Here is a 25,601-nt window from a genome sequence, read left to right on the forward strand (position 1 = left end):
ATCACACACAGAAGGCACAAGGTCAGCAGTGCCTCAGCAGAGTGGAGGAGATGTTTGATACATACTGGAAACAAGCATCAGGTTATTCCTGCAAAGTGCTTGGACACAGGACCCCACTCCTCTCACCTGAGCTCTGTGAAGTGCCAAACAGAGCTGGAAGGAACAGCTGCAGCCCCTTCTATGCATACCTGGAATATTCTATGTCCACCTCAAGGATAATACAATATTCAGACAAGGGATGTAATGCCACAGTTCTGGCACTGGAGCAGACATTTTGCCAATTCAGCCAGGTTTAAACATGGGAAAACTTCCAAAACTGCAATTGATTCTCAAGAGTCCTGTTGGGACAAATAAAACAAGAGCATCAAAAAAGAGACAGAGACACACATGAGGATTTAACTAACAAATCAAACTGGACTACAGAGGAGGTTAAAAAAAAAAACAAACTTGAAATTTCACCATATTTTGAATTTGAACTTAAATTATGAAAATCTCTTGGTCAGTGGTTTCATAGTTTTTTTCAATCAATCCTAACAAGCTGACTGATACTTTTCAAGAGTTAAAAATGTCAAATCAAAGCTTTTTTGGGAAAAATGGTCTTTTTTCCTACAGTGAGGTTTTTCTACTCTGAGTAATAAAAATGCAAGGGAATTTTCTGGTACTGCTGCACTGGTATTCAAAAAGCTGAGACAGATTTCTCAAACTGTGGGGGAAAAACCTCTTTGCAAGCAGAAGCTCTGCAGAGAAAACAGCCTCACATATCCATTTTTTACTGATAGTGCAACAGAAGGCCTAGAGTAGAAACCAGCAGCTTAATGACAGTGGTCATTGCCTGTGATGAGATGCTGAAGTTTGGAAAAAAAACTTTTTGATTTTGACTCCAGTTTGCAGCAACTGCACTTACAATGTCTGACACAAAAAGGGAAAAGTGTATTTTAATCAAAGTGTATTTTAATCAAAGTGTATTTTAATCAACCTTTCCTGTGAACCATAATGCAGAAGAGTAAGTGCCTGGGAAGTAGGTTTAGAGCATCGTTACCTAACTTCTCCATTTGCCTTCTTCCAAAATGTGTTGCACCTCTCTTCTACATTTCTGCACAAACTAAACTACCCCCATGACATGTTTTTTCAGCCCTCTCATAACCAAACAAGAGATTTTTAAAAGCAAACATTCCCCTTCCCAGGCCAGCACTGGAGTGTGGGCCAAGTCTCACAATCTCACTCAGAATTTCATGGCATGCCCTCTCTGGGGCTGGGGAATCCAGAGTCACAGCACTCCCTCAGCAGCGCAGATTTCATTGAAATGAAAACCTGTGCACCAAGGGAGCCTCAAGGAAGGGATGGAGCTGAAACCCATGAAGCAGGAACAGAGCAGCAATGCAGAAAGGGTAAGGCAGAGGGGAACACGACTGCACGTTTTTGTAGAATGTGCTGCTTTGAAGCGTGACTCCTTACCGGGAGTGTGAGGTGGCAGCAGCACAGCAGCTCTGCTATCTTATCTGCCATCATATCAGTGACAACCCCCTTCCCTTCCCACCCAGCAGGCTACAGCAGCCCAGTGACACCGTCCTGCTTCCTGCCTGGGAACTCAGCATCCTCTGCCATCTTCTCTGGCAATCACCTCGACAGCTCGGACACTGCTTCTCTGCTTTCAGTACTGTCTCTAACACACATCTGCCAAAGAGTTAAGGCAAAATGAATGAGATCTCATGGGTTCAGCTCCTTTTGTTTTATGATTTCCTTAAAGCCTTTGGAGCCGTTAAGGAGGATTGTGAATCTCACTGATATTAAGAGCGTGCTTTTAGCCTTCTGACTGCTGCCAGCTCAGGGCAGCCTGTCCTATCCCAGCTCCAGCCCCCTAGGGACTGCCAGTGAACCCTGACACCCCAATTCTGTGCCAGCTGAGCCCCACTGAGCCACAGCCTCTGCCCTCACTGCCATCTTTACTTCCCACATGGGAAACAAGATGAAATTCCAAGTGCTCATCAAGCACTTTGATTTTGCCCCATGGGATGCTCCCAGAAGGCACAGACTCAGCAAGGGTCAGCAGAGGAGAAACCTGGGGCTCAGTTACCCATCCTTTTCTTACCGACACAATATACAGCAGGTGGATTGGCTTCAAGACAAAACATTCCAGGACATGGGTGATGGTCCCCACAGCAATCACACTGTGGTTCCCACCTGGTTCTGGGAGCCAGCACTGCTTCAGGTTTAGCTTTTGGAGTGAAATGTTGGGATGTCCAGGTTCATTTAGCCCCGTCAGATAGATCTGAAATGTATTAACTCACTTGCTCAAACTGTTAGCAAGTAAATGTTTTGTTTCCAGAAGCATTGGCACCATCAGGCCTGCTGACCCTGAAGGGGTCTGAGGGCATTGCCTGCCTCCCTAGATCTGACCCTGTGATCCAGAGCACCCAGGAGATCCAACCCAGATGCACTCCTTTACAGTTCTATTTGAATCATGTCTTTCCTTTAGCAAACAAATTAGGTTTATATTGATAAAATACTGTCGTTGCAAAATAGCATCAGATATATCGGTATTTTTAGTGTTTTAAAATCCTTCCTGCTTCTTTTTGCAGTTCAGTCCCCCAGTTTGCACAAACCACTGCCAAGCCAGAGTGTCTGCAGCTTGCACATGAGCCCAAAATGTGGCCCCAGGCCCACGCCAGCTTTTCACCAGCTGGGGACAAACCAGGGAGCTGCTGCTGTCCTTCAGCTCACAGGGCACCTGTGCAGGGCAGATGCAGCCTGGACAGGGGGCTGCTACCTGAGGCTGAGCAATGGAGACACAAATCGTGCTTTGATTTGACAGAACCTCTCATGGACTTGGGAAATGCTGGTTCATTCTCTCTACCTATCCAAACCCTCATCAGCAGCACTACGGGGACAAGCTGACAAGCGCCAGCCGGGACCCACCAGCCTCGCGTGTGTCAGCCGCAAGCCACGCAGGGGCTTCGAGCCACCGCACTCCTCATCGCTAATGGTCGAGAGAGACACATCCACCCCAGCCCTCCGGCATGGATGCCATGCTCGAGCTCTGGAGCCACCTGAACGGAGTATTTCTGACAGACCCTCACCTACACGAGACACCAAGGCACCGAGCTGGGCGGGCGGCCTTGCGGCGGGGACACCTGGAAGCGCCAGGGTGTCGGCCAGCCCCGGGCCGGGCTCCCCGCAGCAGCCCCTGCCCCGCGGGCCCCGCGACAACCAGCAGGCAGTACAGGGAAGTACCGCCGGCTATTCCAGGGGCTCTTGGGATTTACTTTCGCCTTCCCGTTTCCCCGCCCGCAGCGGGTGCCGAGCGGCGCCGCGCCCTGGCGGAAGTGTCGGGGCCGAGGCCGGCGCTGAGGAGGTAACGCCGCCCGGGGCCGCCGGGCCGGGGCTGCCGCGGGCAGGGGATCGGGGCCGGGGATGGGGGCCGGGCCGTCCCGCCGAGACAGCTGGAGGGGCCGGGCTGGAGGGGCCGCGCTCCGGGCTGGGGGGACACCGAGGGGACACCGGGGCAGCGGGGGCAGCCGCCGGCCCTGAGGGCGGCACAGCACGGCGGGACCGGGCCGGCGGCTGCTCCGGCGCTTTTCCCTCAGGGACAGCCCCCTCCCAGCCAGGCTGGGACAGGAGTTGAGCCGCAGCAGCGGCCTGACGCCTGCAGGAGTCAGCGAAAAGGCAATAGCCGTGTCGCAAACATGGCTTGCCGTCCGGGCTGGCTTTTGGAGCCCCCACAGCGGTTTGACCGCGGAGCGGGGACTGGGATGGGGCAGTGCTCACTGGACGGGAGATTCACCCCTGGGTTACACTGCAGGGGCACAAAAACAAAGGGCATAAACAAAGCAGAGGGGTAGCCGTGGGTCACAGAATCACCGAATGGGTTGGGTTGGAAGGGACCTTTCCAAGGCCATCTAGTTCAACTCCTCTGTGGAGACTGGGAAATCTTCAACTCGAGCCAAGCCCAGTCCAACCTGGCCTTGAATATTTTCAGAGATGGGGCATCCACCACCTCTCTGTGCCAGTGCATCACCACCCTCAGTGTAAAAAATTTCTTCCTGATATCTAATCTAAATCTACCCTCTCTCAGTTTAAAACGATTTCCCTTGTCCTGCCTGTTTAGAGTGTCCTGTAACAAGAGCTCAGGGCCCTGTGAACAGCCTGGGGACCAGGACCTAAAGGAGAACATCTCTGGTTGCAATGGGGCTTCAGTCCATGGGAGCATGCCAGAGCCAGGACTGCTCAGTGGTCCCTGGAGCACTTCAATCATTTCACATTTTGCCAGCTTGGCTAGTCAGAGGCACAGGGACTGAAACTCTGCTTCAGAGTATGTTTGGACTATAAAATGAATGGACTCCAGTGGAAAATGAAAGTAAAGCTTTGTGAGCTTCTTTCTTTGGGATATGGTGTCCCACTGTGCTGTGCTTTACAGAGTAAGGGTAAACCTCTCAAAGGCTACACTTTAGCAACATCAGCGCTGCTCTAAGAAATAAGAGTAAATACCCATAAGTCTGTTGTGCTTGTGCTGTAGTACTCCCCTGGCATCCCTTATGGTCTCTGAGCTTGCCCATGTGATTTTGTAGGGTGCTGAAGATGGCAGGCACCTCCCCTTCATGGACTGGCAGTGCTTACCTGTTCCTTCAGTCCACCTGCAAGACCATCGCGCTGCCGTCCCTCTACGAGAGCTCCCAGAAGAAGCCTTGTGTGTTCAAGGCCCTGAAGCTGGCATTAGCAGGTACCCATCCTCTGGTATCTTGGTGTGCAGTGCCATGCCTTTCTTTAATCTCACCCTCGTGGATAAGGAAAGCTCATTCTCACTCTGTTTAGGAAAGGCAGTAAAGTGGTGGAAGCTCAGCAGAGGTTCACAAGATGGTTGGGGGCTGGAGTACTTTTCCTGTGAGGAGAGGCTGAGGGAGTTGGACCTGTTGAGCCTGGGGAAGGGAAGGTTTCAGGGGAGCTACCAACAGCCTACTGAGAGCTGTGGGACACCCTCTAGTTTTTATAAATTCCCACACTTCCCTCTTGGTTTAACACACTTTTCCATCCCAGAGGACTTTATCACAAAGAGAATTCAAAAGTTCCTCTATTGCAGGCTTGTTGTGGATGGGTATTGGACTAATTACCAATATGGCTGGGCAGGACATACCTGAGCTTGTGTGGCCCTTGCTGCTTGAGCAAAAAGGGGCAACTGTGGTGATTTCACCTCAGAGACACTTTTGGCTGGCTGGATGTTGCAGCTGGGTGCTTGGAGACAAGTCCAGACATGCAGGAGCTCAGGTTTACCTTTGGTGGAGAAGCTTTAAGGCAATGGTGAAGGAAAGGAGTCGGTTCTGATGGAGGGGTTTGGATCCAGAGCTTTATTCCTGGCCCACAGGCCTCTGAATCCAGTAACAGCTCCAACAGAACTCTCAAACCATGTGGTTTGCTCACCCTTTTACCTGGGGGAGAGGGGGAGGGAAGGAACACAGGGACCACCAACCAGGTACGGTACGGGAGGGGAGGGAGGTCTCAAGGGACAAAGGACACCTGGACAGCCCAATGTCCTCCCAGGGGCAGGGGGCATCTTTGAATCTGCCCAATCACTTGATGCCCTTCTGGAATGCCAGGATTGACAGACAATGCTCAGCAGGCAGCAGGGGAGGGGGAGGGAGAGATGACTGACACACCTAGCAGGGAATTATCATGGCAGGAACTGGGTCTCTGAGGTAAATCCCGAAATCACAACACAACAAATGGGTGTGGATCTGGGTAGGGTGGCTCATGGCTGGACTGTGGCTGTGCTCCCTTGTCCCTGGCAGACTCCACGGGCAGCGTGAATGGCGTGGACATGCTCAAGGTGCACTGCAGCCACCCCCACCTGATCGTGCAGCTGCGGTTCTGCAGGCAGGAGAACTGCCGCCGCTTCCTGCGCAGCTACCGCGAAGGAGCGCTCCAGAAATCCCTCCAGAGCCACCTCCAGCTCTCCTTGGCCACAACCATGGTGCCTCTGGAAGTGGAGCTGAAGGCTGGCAGTGAGCACCTTGACAAGATGCTGAAGGATGAGGATCGCTGCCTGGAGTGCATCTACAGAGAAAAGGTGAGTGGGAGAGGGAGGGAGGATGGACAGCAACGAGGAGGGGCGGCACTGGGCTTGCAGAGGTAGCTGCAAATCTACTTCTGATGCAGCATGTCAGGTTAACAAACTTCTCAGTCCTTCAGCTCTTAACTCTAACATGGAGAAATAGCTCTGCCCTTGCTCAGAAAAGAGCTGTGCACTTTTCTGGAAGGGCAGCAGAGTAACCTAAAGCAGCCTGCAAAAATCCTGCTAACTCTCTGTGCCTTCTATGTATAACAGCTAGTGTGGCTGTTAACCTCACTAAGACAAGGAGTTCTAGACAGTGCTGCTGACAGCACAAGTGTGCCTCAGTACAGCTGTGAGGCAGGCAGAGAGGAGCAGCCCTGGCTGGAGCCATCACTGCTCTGCACACACAACACCTCCTCCCAGAGTGTCAAAGGTAACTGCACCTGGAAATGAGCAGTGGAAGTGAGTACAAACACTGCACATCACACCAAAAACTTGTGTCAAAGTAGGGACATACAGCATCTGCTGCCAGCAGGAGTAGGCTGCCCTTCTGAAGGCAAAGTCTCTCTCATCTGGCATCTGGCTCATTGCACACTTTGGCACTAGCACTCTAATCCTGCTTGCAAGAGCAGTGAGATCTTGTCATCTCACTACAAGGCACTTGACATGATTAAACTCACTGACTTGTTCCCCTCCTCTCTTTTCCATCTGGAACTTTAGCTCTGGTTCCTCTAAATGGTCCTGAGAAACAGGCACTCACTATCAATCAGGAATATTAGGCACAAGAGCACGTTTTTCCACGTTGCTTTTCTGTAAGCACAGAGAACAGAGAATAAACCCAAACCTTTCATCTCCAAACCAAACAACATGTGATATCCCATACCCTGTGAGCTGTGCCTGGCTGCTCCTTCCCTGTGCTGAACTAGCTGATTGGGCAAAAGAAATGAGCTTATTCTCAGTTCCCCAAAAGTGACTCAGTCTGACCCTGCCTAACAGTACAACAGGCAGAAAGATGGGACACAGCCTTCAGCAGCTGAGAGCAGTGCTGGGTACCTGCTGTAAGTGAGCTAAACACTGTTTGCCTCTGATTGAGGCACAGCACTGCCAGCTTTGACTCTTCCCATGTGCTTTGCTTTCTTTACTCCTTTTCTCATTACCTGCTTTTTGGAAGTTAGACTAATTTTCTCTCGGCTAGTGAAAAAGCCTGGCTTGGTGAGGAGCCAGGAACAACAAACCTTAGGGAGCAGAGGGACAGAGAGAGAGAGAAGGTGGGTAACAGGAGCTGCCTGCTTGGGTGGCCATGAGCTGTTGGATCAGATCACCCTGCTCTGTGGGTCTCACCCTCACAGGGAGCTGGGAGAAGCCTGCTGCCTGCAGTGCGCCCTAGTTCTTGCAGAGTGCTGCTGGAAACTAACTAACATGTGCTAGTAGCAGTTTTGTGCAACTTGTAAACTCACTGGTGCAGGTGAGAAACCCAGCAGGGAGAGATTGTCTATTTCATATCACATTACAGATTCAAATCCACTTAAAGCCATCCTGTTCAGCCACAGCTCTACTAGACCACCTCACTGGGCTGGCTGACAGCTCATGCTGTATCTCATTGCTTCTCTCTTGACCTCAGCAAGCTCAGCTTTGCAGCTGGTGGCCCTGGCAGAGTCACTGATGCTGTTTGTGTTACAGCCTGACCGCCTGCCAGACGAGGAGATCACAGAGCTGGAGGAATGCCTCAAGAGCCTGATGCTTCACCAGAGCACCAACAACAATGTGGCTGCAAAAGACTGCGCATCTCTGAAGTCCCCATCTCAGCCTCATCCCCCTCAAGGCAGCTCCCTTCCCCCACAGCTCACCTTCATCTTTCAGGGACAAAAGTTTGGTGAGTAGCTAGAGCTGACCAACAGAGCCCTTGGTCTGCCTCACAGCCCAGCAGGAAGAATTATCATCACTACATATTGGGGTCTACCTCAGATAAACCAAGGACTTCCCAGCATCCCATAAGAAAGGAATTACAGTAGTCCCAAGATATTGCCATGATGCTTCACATCAGGCTTCCACCTGTTTTCTTTTCTGGGGTGGCACAGAACCAGATGTTTCAGAGTCTGTGTCCCTTCCACATTCCTCACAACTTAAAATTAATAGTGAAAGGAGGAATATAGAGTATTTTTCTCTTCTTCCATGTCACTTGGTTGAGGTGAGTTAATAGTGTTGGTTGGATCAGATTGGGGACGTTCCCATGGACACCCTCAGCCCTGCTTTCAGACAGGACTGATTTATCCAGGCTCCCTCAGTTCACCAGCTGGCTTTGGGGTCTGGCCCTACAGAGAGCTTTCAGAGAGTCTCAATAGCAATATCAGCTTGAGATAAGCTAGATCATTTCTGAGCTGGCTTAAGCTGTGTATAGTCTCCAGTGCTAAACACCTGAGGAGAGAGCTCCTGTCAGGATTCCAGTGTTTTGAGGATGTGAGGATGTTTAGGTGGGGAACAGGGGACTTTGTCAGAAAGGCCTTACCAAGCTGCCTATGAAAGGCTAAAAAAAAAAAAAATGAAAAAAAAAAAAAAGAAAAAGGACTCTGGCAAACCACAGGACAGTTTTGAGAGAAAAAAAAAAAAGAATAGGCCTTGCCAAGCTTGCAGGGTAGGGACAAGCCCAGCAGAGAGCTCAGACTCCCTGCTCCACAGGGTACTGACCAAACCTTGAACTGGCCCCAGCTGCATCACATCAGCCATAAACCTTCTGTGTCTTACCTGGCCTCTGCCCCTTTCAGACAACAGAACAATCACACCAGATGACCACCAGAAGTTTGCTAAGTCCGTGTCCAAGAAGTGGAAGCAGGTGGGTCGCTCCCTGCAGAGCTCGTGCCGCGCCCTGCGCGACCCCGCCATCGACACCGTGGCGCTGGAGTACGAGCGCGAGGGACTCTATGAACAGGCCTACCAGATGCTGCTCAGGTTCATCCAGTGCGAGGGCAAGAGGGCCACCATAGCCCGCCTGGTCACAGCCCTGGAGGAGAACGGTCTTGTCAGCCTGGCTGAGGAGCTCCTGGGCCTCCATTCCAGCGAGGAGTGCTCCTAGAGCCCGGGGACAGTGCCATTGCTAAGGGCTTCCCTGCTTTAGCTACTGTAGGAAATGGCTGCCAGTGTCTGGGAATGTAAAGTCCTGAACGTCACCACAGGTTTCCATAGGGGTGGAAATGCTCAGGGGAGAGGTTCTGTGTCTGCAGAAGCCAGCATGGACCTCTGATTTGCCTTATTTCGTTGTGTTTTCAGAAATATAGCACTACTTTCCTGTGAATGGTGAGAGGCTTTCACCCTGACTTCCTTCAGGACTGTGACAGGGAAGCAGCCAGACAGAGAGCCCTAGGGGAGAATTAGGGAGAGGAGAAAAGCAAGCAAGGCTTCTCATAGAATTTCTCTGGGAAGCAGAAAATGCCACTGCTTCTCAGGCTGTGTCCAGGGCCATCATCTGGAGAGCTGCAATATATTTTTACATTGAAAACATTTTTGCCCTCAGCCATGACAACAAGTAAAGAAAAAGGAGAAAGTAAGGAAATATCAATTTTACGTTATTTTCCTTCTTTGTTTGAAGAACAAAGAACATTCATGGCCAGAGTATCTGTTCTGCCCTGCTCTGTTATAGCTCCTTCCCACCTCTCACCACCTGAAGGCTTTCCTTCTCCCTGGGACAGCCTCAGTCTTCCACAGGGCAAAAGATTGCTGCTGTACAACAAATGGCAGACACTGAACAAACAACATGGACAAACTCAAATTCAGACAATGATTGTCAATGTTTTCTCATCTGTGGCAGACAGTAATACTGTTGATTGGCTCTTGCCTGCCAGCCTGAGGGAGCCTGCAGCTGTGGAAAGCCAAACACAGTGCTGGAAGGAAAAGAGCCTCCTCATCAGCAAGGTGCCTGTGGAGCCTGGTTTGGAGCTGCTCCCTCAGGGCATTGCAGCATCAGATGCCATTCTCAGACCACAGAGCTGAGCAATCAGCACACCCAGCTGGCTGCTCTCACCTCCTGGCCACCCTCAGCCTGCTGGGCCCCTGGAGGGGACAGCTCACCTGCTGTGTCCCACAGGTGTCAGGAGCTACAGAGAGCCTTTCCCTGGCACTGCTGTCACTGTGTGACAATCCAACACCAGCTGCCACTGTGCCTGGATTCACCTGCACTGATTTTTAGGGTAAAAATGGTTTAAGAGACAAATCTCCCAAACCCCAGGGCTGACTTCTGCTTTCAGTTCCTGTGGGAGAAGCTGAGTGTCTCCTGATATGTCAACACATCAGCTGCACTTTTGCTGTGACAAAGCACAGAGCAGTGAGTGTCTGGCATGACGTGGCTCCTGTGAAGCACAAAAGCAGCTCAGTTACCTTTGCCATATTCCCAGTGCTTTCCTGATAGGTTTTTACTGATACTATTCCATTAATTCTATCCTTTCTTTCCCTTCCCATCTGTGGCAATAGCCAGTGGGCTGTGGAAATGTTTTCAGGTGGAGGGGGGGACTCTGGCCACACACACCAAGTCTGTGTGTACATGACAATATCAGGCTGCTAGCAGCCATGGTAGGAAGAACTTTGAGGCCTTTTAAACCACAACTCACATTTTACTGTTTCCCTGGAGTCAAAGCTGTGACTCAGTAAGGAGGAACACAACCTCAGATTCAGGTGTGGGCTCAGATCCAAGCTCCTGGGGCTGGAGACATTCCCATACCTTCTGCTGGAACAGCTGAGCATCAGTCACTGGGGACCTGGATGGGCAGGATTTAGATGGCCTGCTCTGAGCCAGCTGGGGTCAAATGAGCTGAGTATCCCATCCTCAGTGTAAGCCAGGGAAACATGACCTGTTTTCTGCAGATTTTGAACCCCTGAGGTTACATACAGAACCAGGAAAGGAAGGGGTTATGTATGGGGAGAAGGTTTTCAGGTGTGAGTGAATCTGTTTCCATCTTGCCCCTACCTGCCAAGGAAGCAGGACTTCATGCAGGCACCATCTCTGCAAGACTGTGGCTCCATCACCTTTTATTAAGCCATTTTATATCAGTGCCATTGCAGTTTCATCCCCTCCATTCCTGCTCACACATCCCACCCTCTCCCTTCCGGTAGTACCAGTGCTCTTCCCAAAAGGAAGCAATGACCTCTCTGACAGTTTTGCTTTTGGGACCAACACAGTGGTGCTGATCTTGCCTAATTTAGGCTGCTGTGGATCCATACCTCAGAGTATTTAGCTTTCCTACCAAATCCCAGCTGGGGAACTCCGTTTGGCAGAAACCCATCTGAAAAATTGTATTTTAAAAAATTAAAAAGTCAGAAACTTGAAATTTACTTTAAGAGCAAGAGAGTTTGCTCTTGATTTTGCAGAAATTAATTTTTTAAGTATTTGTTGTCATATTCCATATGCATATGACCTTGTTTTTTAAGAAAAGAAGGTCACGTGCAAATAATTTTTCTAAGCTCTCAGACCAGCTATATGTGCACAAGTTGCACATATATATAAGGCAGCCACTGAGTAGTGACAATTACTAGTTTTTGTAGCATGTTAATGCTCAAAATGAGCAAGTCTTATTATTCAGCATCTACTTCAAGTCCAGAAAACTTTTTACTGCTGTTACTGTTTTGCAGAGGACTAACCATGAATGCTTTCTTCTGAATGTAAATGTTTTCTTTCTGCCAGTGACTGGCATGTGTATTTCCTCTTACATATTCCCTGTCAGAAGTGCCATTAAGTGCTGGAGCCCCTGGCAACCTTTCTGGAATGTTTAATCTCCAACAGCATTCACAGGTGCCTTCATTGCAGAGACTTGAAGGAAAAGAGTTTTTCAGTGACATTCCATGGTGAAACTGTCTCCAGCACATGGCATGGTTTGGGACATAGCAGTGGCTGTTTCATACCTCCTTTTCCATGAGCAGTCATCATCATGGTGGGAGATAAGCCATGGACAGTGCTGATGCTGGAGAAATTTGCCTCATCCCAGTACCTGCTCTTCTCTATATACTGAGATATATCTGTGAAAAAGAAAAAAAATCAGGGGTCATGCTAGTGTTTCAGAACCAAACACAACATTAAAAGCAAATAAAGGTGCTAATTAATTCCATATAAAATCTAAACCAGAAAAAACATAGAACAAGCAGCAGAAATCAGGCCAAAATCTGCTTACAGGAAGATATTCAAGAGGGCTTTTTTTTCTGGTACAGATTGTTTTTGTCATTTTAACCATGTTTCGGGTTTGAAGGAGCCTCCATTCAGTCTGCCAGAAGGAATAAAAGTTCTATCCAAAGGAGAATTTGAATGATTTGTTTTGGCATAGCTGACCACAGTGTTCAAACAGATGATAACAAAGAGGAGAGTGAAGTTAAAATTCTCTCCAGATATACTTTGACATGGGGCATCTGATAGAAGCAAACCTGACAGGATCCCCTGATACAGAAGTGTCTCAAAGGAAGAGACAATTTTGCCTCTGTTTATTTTGCCTTTCATTTCAGAGGCAGGTTCAGCATTGAGGAGCTGTCCTGCTCTCTGGGTCACTGTCTCCCCTCTGTGTTCCCAAGGAACCACACCCTGACAGCTGCCCACAGACTGAAACCAGGAGTGAGCATGGGCAGAATGAGGAGCCTCAAATTCACTTAAATTGCTGATTTATTTAAGCTGAAAATTCTGGTGAACCTCTGGTACTGTATCTGGTATCCTTAAACCAAGGAGGTACAAGAAGAGGGATCAGGAGGGTTTGTGAGTCTGGCCCACATATTGGAGTGTGTGCTGACCCTGGTGCTGTACACTGGACCGGGGGCTGGCCATGTGTCTTTTGTATGGAGATGGACTCAAACACTGAAGCAATTTAAGGCCTAGAGTAAAAAAAATTTTTTTTCCCCTTTGGATTGAATTTTAACGCCCCTGAAGGGAGCTGGCTGTGCATCTCTATGCAAACCTGTATGAGATGTGTGGTTGATGTCTCTTAGTTTTCAGTGGAAAAATCCCTTGCTGACCATCTGATTCCAAATTCCCATGATATTCAGCATCAGATCTCGATCAGCTGTGGACTGCAATGCCAGGCATACTTGGGTCCAGAAGATTCAGCCTCCAAGGAATTGTCTTTTACAGAAAAACCTCTTTGGTATATATATTTTCTCCCATTCTTTTTTTATAAATAAATATATACTTTTGATGAAACTGCCTCAGGGACTTTCACTGAACACTTACCTGCAGTAGTAAGAGAGGGGTCACTGAAGTTCTGGCCACGTGTGGTGATCACCAGCTCCAGAGCAGCATCCAGCCTGAGGGTGGCTGCCCAGCAGGGCTCTGCCCAAAGTCAACATTTCTCCTGACATTCCAAGGCTGGTCCTGCCTGCAAGGGAACAGCTCTGATTACAGCACCAAGCCTCTGGTTTGTTCAGTTTCCAGTGACTGCTTTGATGAGCCTTTTTCAGCCAGCATGGCCAGAAGGGGAGGTTTGTCCCAGCCCTGGCGCCTGGAGGAGGTCACTGTGTTTCCTCCAGTGCTGTTGGATACCTGGGGCTCCTCTGAGGGCACAGCACCTCTGCAATCTCAAGTGCCTCACTCCCAGTGAGCTCTCCTGCCCCACAGGAGGGGAGCCAAGGAGCTGGGATATAAAACCTGCAGCAGCTTTGCACAGGAAGCCACTGGCTGACCTGACAGCTGAATCCAGGGAAACTCCTTTTGCATGAACTGGGGCAGAGATGTATTTTGCCCTGAATCTCTTAAATCTCAAACACTGTTTGAAAATCACAAGATCAGCCCTTCTTTATCTACCACAAAGCTGAATTCCCAACTGCATGGCAAAAAAAGTGGGGTTTGGTTTTTGGTTTTTTTTTTGTTCCAGGGACCCTTGAGTCAGTCTCCAGAGTCTCCAGCCTCTGCACTGCTCAGCTCACACATCCTCCCATCATTTCCCTACTACGAGAAAAAGAAACAACCCCAAAGTGAATTTAACATCTGAGCTAAACCCAACCTCTATTTTTCAATTTGACTCTTTGCAGAGGTAAATACTCTCAAGGAAATTAAAAGAAAAAAACCAAAGTATAGAAGAAAAAGAAACTCCGAAAAATTAGTTCATTTCCTAGTGAAAAAAGTTACGGTGGAGGGGCGGCAAAGAAAAACCCGGCCTTTTAGCAGAATTGGTGCAAATCCCCAACCTGGCTGAGCGTTCTCCCCCTGGACACCTCCGCCCTGTCCCGCCGGAGCCATCGGCGCTCCCGGGCCCATCACGTGTCGGCCTTGGCCGGGGCCCGGCTCTGCCGCGATCGCCGGGCTCGGCTCGCTGCGGGGCCGGGGCTGCGCTCGGGGCCGCCCCGATCCCAGCCACGATCCCGGCGCTATCCCAGCTCCGCTCCCAGCCCCGATCCCAGCCCCGATCCCCGTCCCAATCCCGGCCCCGCCGCAGCGGCAGCCCCGTCCCGGGCAGCTCCGCTCGCTGCTGCGGGAGCGGCCCCGGCCCCAGCGCTGCTCGGCGCCCCCAGCGTGTCCCAGGCTCCGCTGGCTGGCTGAGCTGAGAGCCGAACGATGTCTCTCATAACCACATCCAGATGTGCCTGCTTGGCAGCCCGCGGCACACACGGCACCGAGGGGACGCGGGATCAGCGCTATCGAATGGGCTGTAAGTATCTATTGAGTGTGTTTGATCTCGGGGGTTGGGGAGGGTTGTGCAGCGAGCAGGGTGGACTGGAGTCTGTCCTTACTGCTTCCCTCTACTCCCAGCTTTTCTTTTAGCCTTGCTGCTCTCGAATTGTGTTAAATGCGGCAGCCCGGACACGCAGCAGGCTCGGCTGCAGGCTCCAGCCCCGAGACATCTGCTTTACTCTTTACTTTCCAAAGAACTTTCTTTGAATGTTTAGGCTGTTTTTACAGAAGTGTGGGGCTTCTTTAGACAATGCCTGCACTGCTCTGAGACAGGGTTTCCTCCCAACCACAAACATGTCCCAGTGGTGGTACGTTACATTTACAAGCCATTCTTCATCAGTAAAAGGACATGAATCTCCCCCATGTTATACTCTGGTATGCTGTGAGCAAAACATGAGAATTTTCAAGCTCTCTAGGGCCACAAAGATAGAAAAGAATTTAGCCCCTGTGAATCATCAGGCATTTATTTATATTTTAATAGCTTTTGGGCAGATTCCGAGAAACTTATGTGTTGGGTATAATCTTGAAATTAGTGGGGCACATCAGCATGTACACCCTGTTTCTACCTCGAGCTAAATTTTCAACTCCCTGTCTCACCATCACCCATGGATGTAACAACACATCCATGCTACTGCACTGTAGTTGCTCAGGTTTGGGGTGCATTGGGCAGATTATCTATCAGAAGAGGGTCTGGGAGCTGAAGAGCTGGTGAGCACTGCAGCCTGGGGAGGGCTGGGAAAGGAAGGTGTTTGTTTCAGTTTCTTACTCCTTCACAAACCTGTAAGGCTTTATTCCCCTCCTGGGCCCTGAAAAATTAATGTTTAGAAGAAGTACAGCAGGTTCCTTACCTTGGCTACTTGAGACAGATCTGTCCTTTCCCCAAAGCACTCAGGGTGTGAGTTGAGCTGCTGAGCCCTCTGCCACTCTGAAAATCAGACTGCCAGCAGCAGGACTGCATCTGCAGGTAGGACGGTACCTCTGGAGGCCGCTGAGCCTGCAGAAAGTCATTGGGCTTTACCTTCTCCTACCTTGCAGGTGGCTGAGCACCTGTTAGAGGTATGGGGGGCCCAGCCCAGGTGCCTGGCACAGCTCCATGCTCATCTCGGTGCTGTGCAGGCACTGCCCCCTGCCCAGGAGGGACAGAGAGCATCAAGCACTGCCTTAAGGAGCTGCAGCCTCAAACTGTGCCCTGAGTGCTTACACTGGGCCAGCAGGGCCAGGGGAGCAGGGGGAAGTCCCAGGGAGTTCCTCCCCTGAGCTCAGTCCTGCAGGCAGCTGCTCCTGCCCAGGCTCAGCAGGGCTCCCATGGGACTGCAATCCCCAGCAAGGAGGGGCCAGTTCCTCTCTGGGACCCCTGAACTTGGAAACAGACACCTCAACAGCCTCACACAGCAGCTCTGCAGCTCCTCTGTGTTAGGGTTTCTACACTTCACAGAGGTTTCTGACTGGGTTGGAAGGTGAAAGGAGGAGACCACGGCAGCCATTTGCAGCAGTGATCCAACGTGACTGGCATTGCAAAGGGAAGGCTGGCAGTGCCAACAGGAGAAACTGCAATAAAATGGGACCAGCCAGCTGGGAAGCTGAGCAAACTACATATTTGAGGACTGAAGCAGGCAGATAAATAAGGCACCCTGTCCTGTAACAGCATGGATTTCATCCATTTGTTTGCTCTGGCCTGGAAAAAATTTAAAAATGCCCTGAAAAGCAGCTCTGACAGGAAAGCTGGAAATTGTCTTTGGACCAAGGCCTGCATTTTTGTTACCTGCTTCCTCAGTATTTGACTCAACAGAGCTTTTGCCTCCAGGTGCTGCAGCAAATACAGCAGCAGTGATGCTGCAGTGCTGTGACTGTGGCACTGGGCAGCAGTGTCTGAGCTGTGCCACCCTGGGCAGCTGAGCTCTGAGCCTCTGCTCCTCTCACTGTGCTCCCTTGGTTCTGGTTCATTAACCCAATTCCTGGGACAGCTCTCAAGACACTCAGCTAATTAAATCCTACAGCCTGCTCTTACTTTGCTTATAGACTTCAGAAGTTTTAAGCAGCTGAATAGTATGAGTTTTTATCTGGTAAGGCAGCACAGCAAGAGTTTTGGTTATTTCATTTTTCTAGGGCCTTTGCACTTACCAACATACCAAAAGGGGTCTTTGTATTTCAGCCATCTCTGTCTTCTAATCAAGAAGATCAAATCATTCAGCATCACTTTATAATCCTGTAACTCCAAATGAAGCCTCTTCACAAGCACCCTGAAATGCAGAGAGGAGTTCTTCAACACCAGGGCCATTTGAAGCCATAACTTTGATAAGGTTACTGACCTCATCAATAGATAAGGGTCATCTCATCTATGAGTGGGGCAGTAGAAAAGCAAAGAAAGAAACAAACAAACAAACAAACCCCAAACCCATGGAGGAATAAAGGCCATTACATGACACCCAAACATAGAAGTAGAACACAGCTTCTTCCCCTGCTCCAACACACAGAGCTACTCTTCCCCTTTAAAACCCTTCAGCAAGACATTTAAGTTAAAGTGGTGCAGGCACAGGAGTCAAACACTCTCCCAGCCCTCAGGGGTGCAGGGGATGGGACCAAGGGTGTCAGTAGAAGATGCAGCCTCCAGGGCTGCAGGCAGTGCAGAGTTCTTGGTGTCAGCATCCTGCTCTGGTGGCTGAAAGCTCACCTGCACTTGTCTGTTCCACACAGCCCCAGCTGCAGCATGGGCAGAGGGAATGTCATCATTGCTTCTTGAACAGGGTCAGGATTTTTCCTGAGGCAGAGGAACCAAGTGAGGAGGATCCTGGGAGTTTGCTTTGCTCTTGCTGAGGGAATCTGACTGGAAAAACTCCTGTAAATGAGGCAGGAGAGGGACACGTGTGCAGCCTTTTCCCCTTGCAGGCCAGAGCCTGGGCAGGTCTCAGTATCCAGCTCTGGCTGCTACAAGATGACTTTGTTCTTGTGGAATGCATTCAGCAAACATGAAATGAAAACAAATATCCCAAACCTGAAGCATTGCCTCAAAGTATCCCCACCACCAATATTGTATAATCTTCTCTGATGATTACAAAAAATCCTCATCAAACCCATCAGTGCTGGATCCCCCACACTTTCTGTAGCTCATTTTATGGGCAGACAGATGGGACACCTCCATCTGCAGCCACAGCCCCACACGTTCCATGGGCACACAGTGTCCCTCTGCTGCCCAACCCAAACCTACCCGTGGCAGCTCCAGCAGTGAGGATTGGAGTCAGGAGGGAGCTGGGAGCACTTCCCTGCAGCAGGGAGAGGCTGATCCAAGGACACCCCACAGCTTGGGTGGGATGGATGTTTCTGTGAGCCAGGCTGGCATGAGTGGGCAGCAGAGCTCGTTGCTGGTTTTGTGCCCCCATGCTCAGTGCATCATGTTTGCAGCTTGATTATCTCAGCTGCTTTTCCCAGGGCTGGCTGGATCAAATAACCACTCCTCAAGGCACAGAGCAGCGTGCCAGAATCACCAAGGCTTCTTGACTGAATCTGAGCACAGAATCCAGAGGACTTTTTCCCACTCTGGCCCTGAGCAGAAGTGATGGAGATGTGATGAATGCTGCAAAAAGAATTGCCAGGATGGGCTCAAGGTTTCATATCATTCAACTGGAAATGAAGGGCTAGCAATTTATTTTTTTTATCATCACTTGACTGCTTTTATTGCAGCTGTTCTTGGCCATATTTCAGAATCCTCCTCTCAGATAAATGAGAACCAGGCAGAGGACTGGGCCTTCTGCCCAAGTGTGCAGCAGCACAGGTCAGACTCCTGCCTGGATGCTCATCAGGGTGCCATGCCCAGCTCTGGCCCCTTCCAGCTTTCCAGCCTTTCATTGTCTCTTGGGCTTTGCAGGCTGTGCCCCCCTGGTTCTTCCAGCTCATTCCCTATTTATGGCTGCCCATCTTGCCACCTCGTGGATATGGAACCTGTCAGCCTCTTCCTGCTGCCCAGCTCAGCCCTCTGACATTTCTGGTGCCCAGCCCAGGATGGAACATCCCCAGCCCCATTATCCAGCCCCATTGTCCCATTCAGACCCCATCAGGCCAGACTCAACCCCCCTGTGTCCATCCCCACAGAGCCAACACAAAGAGGGACAGCTGCCTGCTTTTCCAAGCTGGGAGGACACAGGAGGCAGTGCTGGCAGCCAGGCCATTCCTCAAGGCCCTGAGTGATGCAGTTTGTAAGCCCAGCTCCATTTCAGGTTGGATGGAGGTTCCCCAGAGCAGCAGAGGAAGCAGAGGTGCCTCTGCCTTGGACCCTCAGGGATGTGGTGTGCTGAGAAACCCTGCTGTGCTCTCATCTCTTTCCTTTGGCATCAGACATTTCCTGCTCACTTTGATAGCCCTGTAATTCTTTTCCCCTGGTGTCAAGGTGGATGAATAATCCTTTTGGCTAGGACATGCCAGAGCATCTGCCAGAATCATCAGTCCCTCTGTATTCGAGAGCAGAACAGCTTTTCCCACACTGACATCCATGGATAGAGCTTACACCACTGTGACAATCAAGGGTATTTTCCTTCCAAAGAAGGAAATACCTAACAAAGACTGGAAAATCCATATAATTAGATCAAGGAATGACTTCAAGGGCTGGCAACTTCATTTGAAAATGAGAGCTCTGTATTCAGCACTGAACTGTATTATTTCAGCGTGGAAATCACTCTTTCGGATCCTTTACTTTCAATAAAAGAAAACACTGAGGAAAATCTGGGCTATCTGCCCAGGCTTGTAACAATTCAGGGTTTTTCTTGGCTTTTCCAAGGGCACTTATTGCCAGATTCTGAGATGCTGGCAGTATGAAGCTGCAAGCCATGGAAATTACGAGTTTCATGACACGCTCGTTTTATTCCAAACCCTTGTCGATAACATTAAACACAGGAAAAATCCAGGACTTTCATCCAGCTCCTTAATTACCATCTGAAGCCTGGCAGCTGAAATAAGATCAAACTTGTGCATAGAAAAGGAAAAAGAAATTTGCTGTGTTCTGTGAAGAAAGAGAGGGGACTTCAGATGTAAAATGCAAACCAAGATCCTATATGTGTCAGGAGGGACTGTTCCATGAGGCTGAGCATGGTTCTGAGCCAAGCCACGTGGCAGAAAGAACATAAACAGAAAACAGATCCTGAATATTCTAAACATTTGTACAACAATTTACAAGAGATCTGAGAAAACTGTTCAATCCTGCTATTAGTAACAAAGTTATGCCAGTGAAAACATCTGCCTAGGAGAGGAGTGAAAGGTAAACAAAAAAAGCTAACAAATGAAGAAAAGCCTCTGTCAGAGAGCAGGAAAAAGCAAGAAACAAGGCCTAAGGAAAAAACCCCATGGTCATCAGGACAAGGCCAAAGGGATTTTAAATCCACCAGGAATGCAGAGAGCCTTACACCAAGGCATGGGTATGCTGTTTTCCAAAATAATGATTTCATAAATAATGGAGACAAAAATAATAAGGTCAGTAAACATTTTGGAGCTGCTTATCTTTTTCCCAAGATAAGCAATAGCATATGATGGTGAAATACTCTATATCAACAGTACCTTGGAGCTGAAGCTAACCAGTAATGAAAAAGCACAGTATTTAAATAATGATGTCCAAACAATGTGCATCTAAGAATTTTAAAGGGTCTGGCCAAGAAATCAACTGGTGTAATAATTTTCTTCCTCTTAAGTCTTGAAATATTGCTTAGATATCACAGGTATTGGTACAAAACCACTGTTTTGTTACTTCGTTATTACAGACTCATCAATCTAATTTTGAGTTTGAAAGCTTAACATTATGGCTGATACAAAATGGCTGCTTAATGAACAATTAGCAAGTGATCCAATCCAGGATAGTATCTGCTGAAAACAGATACCACCAAACTCTTACCAAGCATTTGCACCTTGTCCTATCACTGTATGCCTTTATCAAATATCCCTCTCCAGTTTTTTTTTATCCCAGAAGTCATCTTTGGATATGATCTCAGCTAATTCAGGACAGAGAACTGTAATACCTTCACAGGCAGCTTCTCTTAGTACAGCACAGGCAAGAGAGGGCCACAAATCACACATGAACACTATACATTGTTAGTGGAGGTATAAAATACTTGTGGGGAAATTTTCAGGTGGGGCTCACCTTCCTTTTTGCTGAGGACAGGTGATGGTGATGACAACAGATCATAGGAATGATGATGGTCACTCATCTCCTCCTGGAGCAGCTGTGGGGTCCCTCTGTCCTGCTCTGCTGTTACTGCTGCAGGGAGTGGCTGCACCCACAGGGTGATGAGAGGACTTGCTGCTTGCTGCCTTCTTACTCTTTCATTCTCATTTTGTTTGCAGTTGAAGAACTGATCAAATAAGACAGAAGATCTCCAGGAAAAGTGTAAGTGAGGAAAAATCTTGTATTTCAAAAGGTAGCTTCATCTATGATACATGAACAAAATTTTCCTAACACCATGCTCTGCCTTGTTTCTGCATATTGGGATTTATTTCCCCCACCTCTCAGGGGAGTTAGGGTGATTTGGCAGAGGAAAAAAACCCATGGCCCCTTCTCCTTCTAACCTTATAAATGGAAGTTACTTACAATGGTTTAATATTTTATATTAAAGAATTCTGGCAGGAGAAAGGTCCTGTGTGAATTCCAGATTGTACCCAATGCATTAATTTTGAGTACAAATCACAGTTCACCAAAAGCTGGCTCTGTGTGCAGGGAAACACCAGCAGCACACTGCTATGAGGAGTCTGCCCTTCAGCAGTCAGCTCTGAGCCTCCCTGGTCAAAAAGGATAAAAGCAGCAAGTAATGGTTGTCAAGCTAGGGAAAAAAAGGTCATTATTTATGGGAGAATGGCATCATTCATAATTTTCCACTTTGCTTTTCCCAGTGAAATCTCTGAAATGACAAAGCATGTTCAGCAGTAAGGGATGCAGGATTTTGGGTTGTGCTTAGAGGGTGGTTTTCAGGATGATGGACTATTGCTTAACCAAGTCTCAGAGCTGGCTGGCACTGGGATCAGCAGTAAGTTTGCAACCCCATGTGCCTTTTGACAAGTTTCTCAATGTCTCTGTGCTTGTGTGAGTAAAATGTGCTTTGCTGCTGGGTTTTTAAATGATGTTTAGTCTTGCCTGCCTGCTTCAGACCTGCCAAATCCTCACTGCTGACACACTCTGTGTTTATTTGCAGATGGGCAGTGGTGCCAGGCAGCTCAAACACAGCTTCTAGCAGTCCCAGGAACAGCAGAGAGACAATGAGAGTTCGCCTCAAAGGGGATGTGATCTGCACCCTCCTCCTGCTGGTGGCGCTTTGTTCTTTGCTCTACTCCCAGCTGGAACATTTGATCCCAGCAGGAAAGAAGGAGCCAGCACAGAACAAACCTCGAGTGGCACCAAAAATACTCAGTGATCCCAGAGCACCTCGGAGGCTGACGCCAGCAAAGGCAACTGCACCCAGACCCCGAGTTACCCCTGCCATGAGACCAACAGAAGTGGCCAAAACCAGGGTCCAAACTACGACTCCACCCCCACTGACTGATTCTGCCTTCAACTTCAAGCTCTATCTCCTAAACAAGGACAACAGGAACTTCAATCTCCTCATTAACCAGCCCAGGAAATGCCGAAAGACACCGGGAGGTCCCTTCCTGCTCATTGCTATCAAATCCGTGGTTGAGGACTTTGACAGGCGTGAGATTGTCCGGAAAACGTGGGGCAGGGAGGGTTTGGTGAACGGGGAGCAGATCCAGCGGGTGTTCCTGCTGGGAACACCAAAGAACAGGACAGTGCTGGCAACATGGGAGACCCTGATGCACCAGGAGAGTCAGACATACCGGGACATCTTACTCTGGGACTTCATGGACACTTTCTTCAACCTGACCCTGAAGGAGATCCACTTCCTGAGCTGGGCTGCCGAGTTCTGCCACAACGTGAAATTTATTTTCAAAGGCGACGCTGATGTTTTTGTCAATGTGGAGAACATTGTTGATTTCCTCAAGAGGCACGACCCCACTGAGGACCTCTTTGTTGGGGACATCATCTACAACGCGCGTCCCATCCGTGTCCGGAAGAGCAAGTACTACATCCCCGAGAGCATGTATGGGCTGAGCATCTACCCTGCCTACGCTGGGGGAGGAGGCTTCCTGCTGTCCAGCTGCACCATGAGGAAGCTCTCCAGGGCATGCAGAGAGGTGGAGCTCTTCCCCATTGATGATGTCTTTTTGGGCATGTGCTTACAGAGAATCAACCTCAAGCCCATTTTGCACGAAGGGTTCAAGACCTTTGGCATTGTTAAGCCTTCTGCTGCCCCACACCTGCAGACCTTTGATCCCTGTTTTTACAAAGACCTCATGGTGGTTCATAGTCTGAAAGTTGCTGAGATCTGGCTGATGTGGAACCTTCTCCACAGCCCACGGCTTTCCTGTACTCAGAAGAAGCAGGTGAAGAAGCCTTTCCAATGGAAGAAGAAAGCTCAGATAACAACACCAGCATCACCCCTCAGATAATGCAGGCAGAGTGCAGCACACACAGCAAACCAGCCAAGAAAGGGAGCCTGGAACTGACACTGCCCAACAAACCAACTTTCCAAGTATTTTAGCACATGTTATTTACAACACTAACAGAAGACAACAAACAATTGCAGGAATTTGCCCAAATTCCACATTTGCACATACCTATCATGTGGGTCCTTGTGTATTAATGAGTCCAAATAATCATAACATATATATAATTTATTATTATTTATTAGCATTATAGTAGTGCCTAGCGGGACAGTGTGTAAAAGCACATTGAAAAATGCAGTCCTTGGACATTTTTCAGCATGGTCAGAAGTGTGAGAAATGAAAGAAGACATAGGGTAAGAACAGACACCAGGGAGCACAGGGATCATTGTCAACTTCCTGCTTGACTTGGACTCATTGAAAAATGACCAGAGAGGAACTGGAGAGCAGGAAATGGAGTCCCCTTAGTGTCTGCTCAGATCACATCACTGCTCCCTGGTTGGTTTTCCACAGGCCTTGTAAGAAGAGAACAACAAACAGCTCCTGAAATGGGGTCCTACAGCTGCAGTTCAGGTGGATTACAAGAAATCAAACTGGGTGCTGAGGCTGGCGTGGCTGGTGGAGCAAAGGACAGGTAAGTAGATGACTGGAAAGGAGCAGACTGAAGGGCCTTTAGAGAAAGGACAAGAACTTCAAATTGATCACTTTGAATCTTGATTTTTCATCATTCTTCTCAGTTCAAGAATCTGCTCTACTGACATGCTCAAGATTCAGGGGACCAGTGGAACAGGTTTTGGCACTTCCCTGAGCTCAGGCTCTCTGCACTGCACTGACTGACATCCATGGAAAATTCAGAAGCCATCAACAGTGATTGGATCACTCTCAGGATCTGACCCAGATTTTCAGAAGGTCTGCATCTGGAGAGATCCTTTGGCCTCTGCTCATAAGCATAACCCCACACAGAGCTGCTGCTTGCATCACATTTGGGAGCTGCTTCAAACCAAAGAGTGCACTGGGCTGGTTTCTACAGACCTTGGGCTCTTGCTTGGCACAGCCAGCTGCAGAGGGCAGCCAGGACTCTCATACTGCTGCAAATGTCATGTGAAGGGAGAAAGTTTTCAGACAAAAGGACTTCAGAATAAAAGTCCATCTAAATTTATTGCAAGAAATCAAAACCACACAGCAATCTTTCTGTTGGCTTTCCAAGGTTCAGTCAGGAGCTTTGTGAGTATTTTAAGCATCAGACAAGAACACTAAATTGCTCAGTTTTTCAAAGTATAGTCCAGACTTTGATGCATTTTGTTTTTCCCAACAGCAGACTACCTTAGAAGAATATACTTTTATCAGACATCAAAGCAGAAGTGAACTCCTCTAAATCAGGGTTACAAAGCTGTGAAATTCATGGGACAAAGAGCCTGAATTCACCTCTGATACTGTGTTTGTTCATTCTTTTACAAGTTTTTACCCCCTCAACAAAACTCCTGTCCATCAGAGAACCCCTCAGGATGGCACATCCACACAGCTTCAAAGGAAACTACAATCAGCCATCAAAGAAAGCCCAAAGTTCCCTTCCCTTGCACAGAGCCTGGAGCACAGCTGCATTTCATATCCGTGGGTGAGCTCCCTCCCTCCTTCCCTCCCTGCAGCACTTTGGGCTCAGTGCTGGTACTGACAATGCACAGGGAGAGCAGCAGGCTGGCAAACAGCCCATGGACAGCAGATTTACACATTGGTAATCTTCATCATGAGTTCAAGCCTTACAATAATGTATTTCCAAGAAAAAATCAGCTTTATAGAAATGGAAAGATTTCTACATTTAAGATGTTTTCAGGATGCAATCCTGAAATACAAAAGGTTCACATGAGCTTCACAAGGAGCTTTGCAGGGTGTGGAACTAAGCCAAAGCCTCACTGGTAGGACAAAGTCACCCCTGCCCATGTCTGCTAACATGTGTGATACATGTGTGTTTATGAGACTGTACAGAAATGTATTACCTGGGAGTAGTTTACAGTTTGGGAAATTATTTATACCATCATTAAAAGACAGCATGCAGATGTGCTTCTCGTTGTCAGAGTGAGTTTGTCACGTACACCTGCACACATGTTGTAAGAATAAAACCACAGGGGTTTTTCATGAAGACAGTCACATGAAAAATACATTATTCATTATTTTGGATAACTTGGTGTTTCCTTATGCTGGACTTATTTTAATGGCAGTGACAGAGAAATAAACAGAGTTTACCTTGTGATTTCCTGAGAGGCAGCTAGTCCGGTTCAGCAGTCCTTATTAAGGTTTTCCTTTTACACTTGAAGATGCAGAGGTTGGGTCCTCCCTCTCTAATGTCCTGAGATCTGCAATCTATCCACAGCACAGCAATAATGAGTGCATTCTGTCCCAGATCAAAGCTGTTGTTCAGCATCTGTGTTGACACAGTCTGTGCCAGCACACACCCTGATGGCA

General features: G+C 48.7%; 2 protein-coding genes and 1 long non-coding RNA gene across 5 annotated transcripts; 2 read left to right on the plus strand and 1 right to left on the minus strand.

The window, feature by feature from the left end:
• The first annotated feature begins 3,322 nt into the window (after positions 1 to 3,322).
• On the plus strand, positions 3,323 to 9,116 carry TRADD (TNFRSF1A associated via death domain). Its single transcript, XM_058034214.1, has 5 exons — positions 3,323 to 3,352; positions 4,566 to 4,717; positions 5,781 to 6,058; positions 7,724 to 7,916; positions 8,806 to 9,116. Exons 2-5 carry the CDS (start codon positions 4,576 to 4,578, stop codon positions 9,111 to 9,113), a joined length of 921 nt encoding a protein of 306 aa, XP_057890197.1. The 5' UTR covers positions 3,323 to 3,352; positions 4,566 to 4,575; the 3' UTR covers positions 9,114 to 9,116.
• Positions 9,117 to 11,958: 2,842 nt separating this feature from the next.
• On the minus strand, positions 11,959 to 15,742 carry LOC131089458 (uncharacterized). The gene is made up of 3 exons (XR_009115248.1): positions 15,521 to 15,742; positions 13,236 to 13,380; positions 11,959 to 12,043 (listed from the first exon to the last, which is right to left on the minus strand). It is a non-coding gene; the product is annotated as an uncharacterized LOC131089458 (long non-coding RNA).
• On the plus strand, positions 14,548 to 25,191 carry B3GNT9 (UDP-GlcNAc:betaGal beta-1,3-N-acetylglucosaminyltransferase 9). 3 transcript variants are annotated; one of them, XR_009115247.1, is made up of 3 exons: positions 20,994 to 21,036; positions 21,836 to 23,775; positions 23,879 to 25,191. XR_009115247.1 is itself a non-coding variant. In XM_058034213.1 (2 exons), exons 1-2 carry the CDS (start codon positions 14,579 to 14,581, stop codon positions 23,145 to 23,147), a joined length of 1,383 nt encoding a protein of 460 aa, XP_057890196.1. In that variant the 5' UTR covers positions 14,548 to 14,578; the 3' UTR covers positions 23,148 to 25,191. The 3 variants fall into 3 exon arrangements, 2 of the variants coding, with proteins under 2 accessions (XP_057890196.1, XP_057890195.1); XM_058034213.1 differs by lacking the exon at positions 20,994 to 21,036 and adding an exon at positions 14,548 to 14,649 and having other exon boundaries at positions 21,836 to 25,191; XM_058034212.1 differs by having other exon boundaries at positions 21,836 to 25,191.
• The last annotated feature ends 410 nt before the right edge of the window (positions 25,192 to 25,601 follow it).

The sequence above is a fragment of the Melospiza georgiana genome, chromosome 14, assembly GCF_028018845.1.
Source record: "Melospiza georgiana isolate bMelGeo1 chromosome 14, bMelGeo1.pri, whole genome shotgun sequence".
NCBI lineage: Eukaryota > Metazoa > Chordata > Aves > Passeriformes > Passerellidae > Melospiza > Melospiza georgiana.

Excerpts from the sequence above, each read along its gene's own strand:
- TRADD (XM_058034214.1), top strand. The coding sequence starts at position 4,576 with ATGGCAGGCACCTCCCCTTCATGGACTGGCAGTGCTTACCTGTTCCTT. Across the intron at positions 6,059-7,723 it reads AGTGCATCTACAGAGAAAAG|CCTGACCGCCTGCCAGACGA; the intron begins GTGAGTGGGAGA and ends TTTGTGTTACAG. Across the intron at positions 7,917-8,805 it reads CTTTCAGGGACAAAAGTTTG|ACAACAGAACAATCACACCA; the intron begins GTGAGTAGCTAG and ends TGCCCCTTTCAG.
- B3GNT9 (XM_058034213.1), top strand. The coding sequence starts at position 14,579 with ATGTGCCTGCTTGGCAGCCCGCGGCACACACGGCACCGAGGGGACGCG. Across the intron at positions 14,650-21,835 it reads TCAGCGCTATCGAATGGGCT|ATGGGCAGTGGTGCCAGGCA; the intron begins GTAAGTATCTAT and ends GTTTATTTGCAG.